At 40.2% G+C, this 9291-nt stretch overlaps 1 protein-coding gene and 1 pseudogene across 2 annotated transcripts; both read left to right on the top strand.

Moving 5' to 3' along the window:
* Positions 1 to 727: 727 nt before the first annotated feature.
* LOC116913685 (olfactory receptor 11G2-like) lies at positions 728 to 7063 on the top strand. 2 transcript variants are annotated; one of them, XM_032917976.1, is made up of 2 exons: positions 728 to 744; positions 6103 to 7063. In XM_032917976.1, the coding sequence occupies exons 1-2, from the start codon at positions 728 to 730 to the stop codon at positions 7061 to 7063; spliced, it is 978 nt and encodes a 325-aa protein (XP_032773867.1). The 2 variants fall into 2 exon arrangements, with proteins under 2 accessions (XP_032773867.1, XP_032773868.1); XM_032917977.1 differs by lacking the exon at positions 728 to 744 and having other exon boundaries at positions 6053 to 7063.
* A 711-nt stretch (positions 7064 to 7774) lies between these two features.
* LOC116913234 lies at positions 7775 to 9291 on the top strand (annotated as a pseudogene).

The raw sequence follows: 9291 nt of genomic DNA, 5'->3' as shown, positions 1-9291 counted from the left end.
AAAAACAAGGAATATATGAAATTCATAGGCAAATGGATGGAACTGGAAAATATCATTCTAAGTGAGGAAACCCAATCACAGAAAAACACACATGGTATGCACCCATTGATAAGTGGATATTAACCCAAAAGCTCAAACTACCCTAGATGCAATCCACAGACCACAGGAAGCTCAAGAAGAAGGATGACCAAAATGCAGATGCTCCCAATCCTTCTTAAAAGGGGAAAAAATATCCATAGGAGGGGATATGGAAGCAAAGTTTAGAGCAGCAACTGAAGGAATGGCCATTCAGAGTCTGCCCCACATGTGGCCCATATACATACAGCCACCAATACTATATAAGATTGATGAAGCTAAAAAAAATGCATGCTGAAAGGGACCAGATATAGATCTCTCCTGAGAGACACATCCAGAGCATGTCCAATACAGAGGTCAATGTTAGCAGCAAACCGCTGAACTGAGAACAGGACCCCCTTGAGGGGAATTAGAGGAAGGATTGAAAGAGTTGAAGGAACTTTTAACCCCATAAAAACAACAATGTCAACCAACTAGAGCTTCCAGGGACTAAACCACTACTGAAAGACTATGCATATGCATGGACTGACCCAAGGCTCCAACTGCATATGTAGCAGAGAATAGTCTTGCTGGGGCACCAGTGGAAAGGGAAGCCCATTCAGAGCCTGCCCCACATGTGGCCCACACATATACAGCCACCAAACTAAATAAGATGGATGAAGCAAAGAAGTGCAGGCCAACAGGAACCAGATGTCCTGAGAGACACAGACAGAATACAGCAAATACATAGGCGAATGCCATCATTAAACCACTGAACTGAGAACAGGACCCCCGGTGAAGGAATTAAAGAAAGGACTGAAAGAGCATGAAGGGGCTTGAGACCCTATATGAACAACAATGCCAACCAACCAGAGCTTCCAGGGACTAAGCCACTACCCAAAGACTATACATGGTCTGACCCTGGGCTCCAACCTCATAGGTAGCAATAAATAGCCTAGTAAGAGCACCAGTGGGAGGGGAAGCCCTTGGTCCTGCCAAGACTGAACCCCCAGTGAACATGATTGTTGGGGGAAGGGTGGTAATGGGGGGAGGATGGGGAGGGGAACACCAATGTAGAAGGGGAGGGGGAAGGGTTAGGGGGATGTTGGCCCGGAAACTGGGAAAGGGAATAACAATCGAAATGTAAATAAGAAATACCCAAGTTAATAAAGATGAAGAGAGACAGACAGACAGACAGACAGACAGAGAGAGAGAGAGAGAGAGAGAGAGAGAGAGAGAGAGAGAGAGAGCGCATCTTCATAAATGGTGTTGGTCTAATTTGTGGTCTGCATATTTGTCACCCTGCTCAAAGCTCGTCAATGTGCATCAAAACCAGACATAAAACCAGACACACTAAATCTAATAGAGGAGAAAGTTGGATATATCCTTAAATTCATTATCACCGGGGAAATTTTCCTTAATAGAACACCAATGGCTCAGGCTCTAAATTCAAGATTTAATGCATGGGACCTCTTGAAATTGAAAAGCCTCTGTAAGACAAAGGACAGTCAATAGGATAAAACAGCAACCTATAGATTGGGAAATGATCTTCACTAACCCTATATCTGATAGAGAGATAATATCCAAAATAAATAAATAACTCAAAAAATTAGACTCCAAGAAACCAAATAAGGGTATAGGATAGGAACTCCACAAGAAGACCAACAGAGTCAACTAACCTGGACCCTTGGGGCTCTCAGAGTCTGAACCACCAACCAAAGAACATATACAAACTGGACCTAGGCCTCCCTGCTCATATGTAAGAAACGTGCAGCTTGGTCTTCATGTGGGTCCTGAAGTACTGGAGCAGGGACTATTCCAAAAGCTTTTGCCTATGAGATATATTCTTTTACCTGGGCTGTCTTGTCTGGTCTCAGTTGGAGAGGAAGTGCCTAGCCTTACAGATACTTGAAATGTCAGGGTGGGAGTGATACCCAGGAGGCCCCCACCTGCCCAGAGGAGAAAAGGAGGGAGGAAGAGAGAAGGTTTGTGTGGGAGAAGTGACCAGATCAGGGGCAGTGAGCAGGATATATAATGAATAAATAGAAAATAGAATTTAATTTTTTAAAAAAAGAACTCTCAGCTCCTTCTCCAACACAATGTCTACCTGCATGCCACCATGCTTTCTATCATGGTGATAATGAACTAAACCTATGAAACTAAGCCAGCCCCAATTAAATATTTTCTGGTATAGGAGTTGCCATGGTCATAGTGTCTGTTGCCATGGTCATAGTGTCTCTTCACAGAAATAAAACTCTAAGCCAAGTACGGTTTGAATTTTTGTGTTTCTGTGTGATGTCTTTCTTGAGTTTTTTCTTTGTTTTTTTGTTTGTTTGGTTGTTTGGGGGTTTTTGTTTGTGTATTTTCTAAAGGGAGAGAAAGAAGACATGGAGTAAGTAAAGTTGGAAGATGAGAATCTGAGAGTAGATGGCAGAGAGAAAACTATGATCAGAATATACAGTGTGAAAATAATATATTTTCAATAAAGGAGGACTATAATTTTTTAACTTGGAAAGAGAAGAAAAGAGGGCACTTCATATCACTATGAGAAAATGGATCTTCTAGGGGCCTTACACCAAAGAATTCAACTCCTCTCTTCGCATGTTCTTTTCCGCTTCTCTGGGGGTGTGGGCAAGAAGGATCCTTTACACAATAAACATGCGCTGATCTTCCACTTCCTAGAAATGTGATGTAGCTATGATATAAGGACATCTGCCACAAATGAAAAGGCTATAAGGTGACAAGAGTAATTGTGATAATCATAAATTAGGATTTTTGTTTACCAATTTTGAATCTTGCATTGTTGAAAGAAGATAATTCAACAAAGAAGTAAAATAAACTCCTAGCTTTGAAGTAAGACTCCTTCTGCTGTTGAGAAAAAAGGAATATCCAATAAACTATGCTTGGAGACCTGTATGCTCTTCCATCAAGTATAGAGAAGAAGCCTTTATGTATGGGCACAGAGAAGCTGATATATATCTCAGATGCTCCCAAGATTAAATCCTTGAAACTCAAAGGACTTGATCCTTAAAAAAAGAAAAAAGAAAAAAAGAAAAACATCTTTTTCAAAGATGGTGCGCCAAAGGAAAAACTGATTTTTATGTGACTATACACCTTCCTGTGAAGAGATCTCACCTTTAGCCCTTTCTGCTTTCTAGCTCTGTCCCAAATGCCAATCAACTGCACTACTCTTTAGAGACTGGCATCATAGCAGCAACACATAAGGCCTCTTGACAAACTTCCCATTGGGTGCAAAATTGATTATATCCTATGTCATCCTACAGCACTATGGGGATAAAGGGATATTTTATCTACTGGAAAATAAAGGCAGATGATGCAAAGGGTCTCCAGAGAATACAGGCCCCACGGGACAAGAAAGAAATTCTTGTTTTGGATATAATAAATTTGAAGGAAGAGAGATGATTCCTCAGAGACTTTAATTATAAACGCTGTAGGCTCCAGTAATCAATCAGATGTCTTCCTTCTACTTCTTTACTCTTGATGGTTATTATTCAAGAGAACATCTTTCCTATTTAGGAAAATTAGACACTGCCCAAGGAACCCTGGGTTCAGATTCCTTCTAGTCCAAGATAGAAGGTAATTTTACTGCTTAGAGAAGACAATGAACAAAAAAAGCTAGAAAAGTTTCCCTATTGACAAGGCTTTCTTTTTTTGCTTTCTTCCAACTACATGTTCCATAGGCAATAATCTGTTATGGCATCAGGCCCTTGACAGAGTATTTCTATATAAATCATTTCAGTCAGAGTGCTCAACCTTTCTGTAAAAGTGGTATGTGACCACTTTACAGCTGAAGAAACTAGAAAGTAGTGTATGTATTTAAATGGATGGAGTGCCTGCAATTAGTAATATATGGATTATAATTCAGATGCTAGGCTTCCTACTCCAAATCTATTGCTCTCCTCCAACGCCTTAACTACTCACCACCTCTCGACATCCATGGGAAAGTCATTTGGCAAAAATGGGGAATGTATGGCAATTTCCCCTCCTATCAAAGGAAATGGATATGCTGAGGAGATGGAGCCGATGACGGTTTCACAGGATTGTGACTTCTTAGACTAACCTTGAAACAAAAGTACATTGTCAGAAAATCGAAACATCTTTCACCTCACATGTTAAGTGGTCTATCTCAATTTTCTTAACATAGAGTTGGGATGGAAAGGTTTAAGTGCTTTATTTTCAATGTTAACCACAATATTCATCCTGTACACATTGTCACTGAACCCCCTGTAGCCATCCATATTCATAGTAATTTCTGCTGCCAATTCTGAATAATACGCCTGGCATTCGGACAATTCAAGAATAGCATGTATCAGGAAAACCCCACTGCTGCTCTTCAAACCTAGAAGCTGAGTCATAAAAGGTAAGTAGGAAGCATCCCTGTTAGAAAGATCTCCCAACATGTGACAGTTGGCTTTGCCAGGGCATAAAATAGTGCTAGCCCACTGAGACTTGATTCATACCGTTCTTGTTTTCAAAACTGAAGGTGTTGGTGTGATCTAATGCAAGCACTGTATAAGAAAGGTATGTAGTGCACCACTATGTAGGCAAGCCTGTACTGGTGTGTGTGTGTGTGTGTGTGTGTGTGTGTGTGTGTGTGTGTGTGTGTGTGTGTGTGTGTGTGAACCCATGTGTGCTTGCATGCACATGTGCATGTGTGCATCAAGACAAACAAATCCTCATGGTTTTGAAAGCTCATTTTTATGATTTACCTCAAGGTTGGCCCAGAATATCTTTAGTGTCCCAGCAAAACAGAATAGTTTCAACTGTTGAATTCCGGAAGCCCACTCCTTTTCTAACAAGAGAAATGTCTTTTATTCTAAGCTAATACACTTGCTCTTGCTCTCATTTTCCCTATAGCTGTTCAGAGCAGGAACCAGTGAACTGAATCTAGCTTCCTCCTCTTTTTACTATGGGCACTAAGCTGTGCACTATTTTTCCATATCATTAAGCTTTATAATAGATGAAGAAACATACTTTGTAACACAAGAAAACTGCATAAAATTCAATTCTCACTGGACTTAATGTTTTACTTGAGTGTGGCCACATCCATTCATCTAAAGCTCATCAATTTTGGCCTTACTGCACCAGAGCTGTGTAGCTATGACAGAAGTTATATTACCTACACGCACAAACTATTTAACACAGTATTTGCCAACCTCTACTAGAAAACTTTACAGTGGTGGAAAGATGGGATCTCTTTCTACTCAAATATGCCTCAGGTGAAAGCTCTACAGGCAATATCCAATGTTACTCTCTCTTGGCAGTGTTGTGTCCAATAATCCTTGTTTTATATTCTTCTGCGGGCTGTGTGTGTTTGCCTCATGTACAAGAAAAGGGAAGAATGGAGAGAAGAATAGAGGGAGAAAAGATTATCAGAGATTTTAAAAGGAATCCAGTTAAAATCCACAGCTTGGAAATTTATTCCAAGTATGTTGGGAAGCTAAATGGAGTATATATGTTGGGAAGTTAAATGGAGTAAGAGCATTTCCTAATTTAATCTGATAGAGATTTTTAAAGCCAGTAATAGTTAGAGATGTCAAGATACACTAAGAGATACACAGATTTCATTTCTTCTTTAAAAATGTGAGATAATCCTGTTGTGCGAGATAGATATAGATATAGATATAGACATGGATATAGATATAGATAGATATATAGATATATTCTTGATTATGCACACATGTGTAAGGTCTTGAAGAAAAATGCAAGCATGTTTGAAAATTATGTTAGAATTTAACTTAATAGAGAACAAGGATGTGGAGAGTGGGGAGATGAGGACAAAGAAGAGGAGAGCACTCATCAATTAAGACCAATAATTTTCTTGTGCCACCAGTAGCAGTGTAGGAAAGCAAAGATTGAGAGTAAACAGCCAATTCAGGTCAATACATTTTGTAAGTGGCAAATAATACATATGTGTTATCTCTTTTGACTTAAGTATAAATCTGAGTCTTCAACTGGCTTTGTCTATTTGATAATTTCTGGTGCTTTCTCAGAACACAGACAGATGAAAACCTTCAGCAACTCCAGCAACTCCAGCACCATCACTGGCTTCATCCTCCTGGGCTTCCCCTGCCCCAGGGAGGGGCAAATCCTTCTCTTTGTCCTCTTCTTCATGGTCTACCTCCTCACCCTCATGGGCAATGCTTCCATCATCTCTGCTGTGTGTTGTGATCCGAGACTCCAGACTCCCATGTACCTCCTGCTGGCCAACTTCTCCTTCCTGGAGATCTGGTATGTCACTTCCACAGTCCCCAACATGTTGGCCAACTTCCTTTCTGACACCAAGGTCATTTCCTTCTCTGGATGCTTCCTGCAGTTCTATTTCTTCTTCTCCTTTGGTTCTACAGAATGCTTTTTCCTGGCAGTCATGGCATTTGATCGCTACCTTGCCATCTGCAGGCCTCTACATTATCCTGCCCTCATGACCGGGCACCTCTGCAACATCCTTGTGATCAGTTGCTGGGTGCTTGGTTTCCTCTGGTTCCCTGTTCCCATCATCTTCATCTCCCAGATGTCCTTCTGTGGGTCCAGAATTATAGACCACTTCCTGTGTGACCCAGGTCCTCTGCTAGCACTGACTTGCAAAAAATCTCCCCTAATAGAGTTGGTCTTCTCCATCTTAAGTCCTCTGCCTCTCATTATTCCTTTTGTCTTCATCATGGGATCTTATACTCTGGTCTTAGCAGCTGTATTGAAGGTCCCTTCAGCCTCTGGAAAAAGAAAGGCTTTCTCAACCTGTGGGTCTCATCTGGCAGTGGTTGCATTATTCTATGGCTCAGTACTGGTCATGTATGGGAGCCCAACATCTGAACATGAAGCTGGGATGCAGAAGATTGTGACTCTGTTTTACTCTGTCTTGACCCCGCTCCTAAATCCTGTGATATACAGTCTTAGGAACAAACATATGAAGGTAGCTCTGAAGGAAATTCTGAAAAGGATTAAAACTTGGTCAACAAAAAAGGACCTTGGGCAATTAAATTTATATTGAATTTATTTTGAGATTTTAACTGGTGTTATTTAAATAGCTGACCAAAATCAAAAGCATCTAGAATTAGTGCATTATTTTTTCTTGGTCTTTTGACATGTGTCCTGCTACTTATCAGGTTTCAGATGAAGGCAGGGTTTTTTACCTTATTTAATGTTTCTGGGCAGCATTACTCTTAAATTTCCATCTGTTTAGACTGTTTCTTCCAACATTCTAGAAATCCTTTTCTGTATATAAACACTCAGAAATCTATTTGTATCTCAGAAGGTACATCTGGACTATCTAAAGGAACAGAACTGAATATCTGAAGAGATATACATATATAGATGATAGATAGATAGATGATAGATAGATAGATAGATGATATATAGATGATAGATAGATAGATAGATATAGATAGATAGATGATAGAAGATAGATAAATATAGATAGATAGATGATAGAAGATAGATAGATAGATAGATAGATAGATAGATAGATAGATAGATAGATAGATAGATAGATAGATAGATAGATAGACAGACAGACGGATGGACAGACAGACAGATAGACAGACAGTAAAAGAGTAGAGGGGTTAGACTAGGTCTGGGTAATCAATTGATGGCTCACACTGGAAAGGTCAATAATCCAGTAGCTACTCAGTTCAGGAGGCTAGAGATCTGCTGGTCTTCAGTCTACATTGAATTCCAAAGAATTTGGTTCTAATATGGGTGAATGAATACCACAGGTATAAGACAGATGAACTTTCCAGAAAGAATTAAGGCCAACACATATACACATGCACCCACTCACACACACGTGCATGCATGCGCATACACACACACACACACACACACACACACACACAGAGAGAGAGAGAGACAGAGACAGAGACAGACAGAGAGAAACTTTTCTTCCACCAGAAAGTGCCACCCAGATTTAGAATAGGTCCCCCTGCTTCAATCTGTTCAAGAAAATCCCTCAAAGGAGTGTCCAGCATCTTGCATTTTAATTATTGTCAGATCTAGTCAAGGTGACAACCAAGATGAGGCCTCACAGAGGAACATAATGATTGTTCATGTTATTTCTCTATGGCCCTTCTCTATCTACAATCTGTTTCTTAAATACTGATTGCTTTAACAGCTACCAACTCAAAATACTCTAGATCCCTGGTTCAGAAAAACTACTGGTCTCTGCTTAGATTATATTCCTTCCTGTTTCTCCCTTTATTTCTCATATCTCCATTAATAATATTCTCTCTACCCAGTGATTGTCAAATGTCCACTAAAAATTTAATCTACAGGGATAACCACATGTTATTTTTCGTTTTATCTTGGAAATGTAAATCCTAAAGTCTGGATTGTGTCACTCTCTTTCCAATACCTTCATTTTTTATGTATTTTGTCAAGATTTTATAGTCGCTTTTTGCTACTCACCCTTGACCATAACCAGAAGATTTTTTTTCTTTTATATACAAATCCCATTCATATTTCTCTCCATTTCAGATTACATTGTAACACTAGTGTGCCGATACTTATAAATCAGAGTAACAGTATTCATAACATAATTTCTAATCATGAGTCTGGGATATAGATCTATTTTTTGTTTTGATACACCCAACTTCAACTCTCATAAAGTTATGCTGGTGGCTGTCCTAGGGCAGGCATTGGTAGTAGCAGCGGGTGTCCTGCTCTGCTGGCCCAGCTTCCACAGGATCTCGGGCTGGTCCAGATCCCAGCGGCTCTGTCACAGGCACGGAGCAAGGAGCAGCCTGTGTCCTCTGAGGTCAGCATCATGAGGAGCCTGCCTGGTGCATGGCTTCGGCCATGGCTCCAAGCAACCAGGCATCCCCACAGCCAATATTACTGAACAAGTAGTAGACAATCTTGCAGCTGATGTGTCCACTGGCATCTATTATGGCAAAACACTGGGACAGCGTTGGGAGTGGAGAGGACCATAAAATGGTGGTGAGCATAGGATGGAAGCCATACTACAAGAATGTGAAAAAGTCCATGGAAACCCACGTCATCCATACCTTCAAAGAGGACTTCTATGGGGGAATTCTCAGTGTGGCCATTGTTGGCTACCTCAGACCTGAAAAGAACTTGGATTTTTTTTAGAGTCACTTATTTCTGTGATTCAAGATGATACTGAAGAAGCTATAAAAAAAAACTGGATTTACCAGAACATTTGAAATTGATCACAATTTCTTCCAAGTTTCTAAAGGCAAAATTATGAATGGCCACTCATGA

The sequence above is a fragment of the Rattus rattus genome, chromosome 12, assembly GCF_011064425.1.
Source record: "Rattus rattus isolate New Zealand chromosome 12, Rrattus_CSIRO_v1, whole genome shotgun sequence".
In the NCBI taxonomy this organism is placed as follows: domain Eukaryota; kingdom Metazoa; phylum Chordata; class Mammalia; order Rodentia; family Muridae; genus Rattus; species Rattus rattus.
The sequence above is the reverse complement of the archived record's forward strand: the minus strand, read 5'-3'. Positions and strand labels throughout refer to the sequence as shown.

Bases quoted from the DNA above. Each gene is read 5' to 3' on its own strand.
- LOC116913685 (XM_032917977.1), top strand. From the start codon at position 6,080: ATGAAAACCTTCAGCAACTCCAGCAACTCCAGCACCATCACTGGCTTC.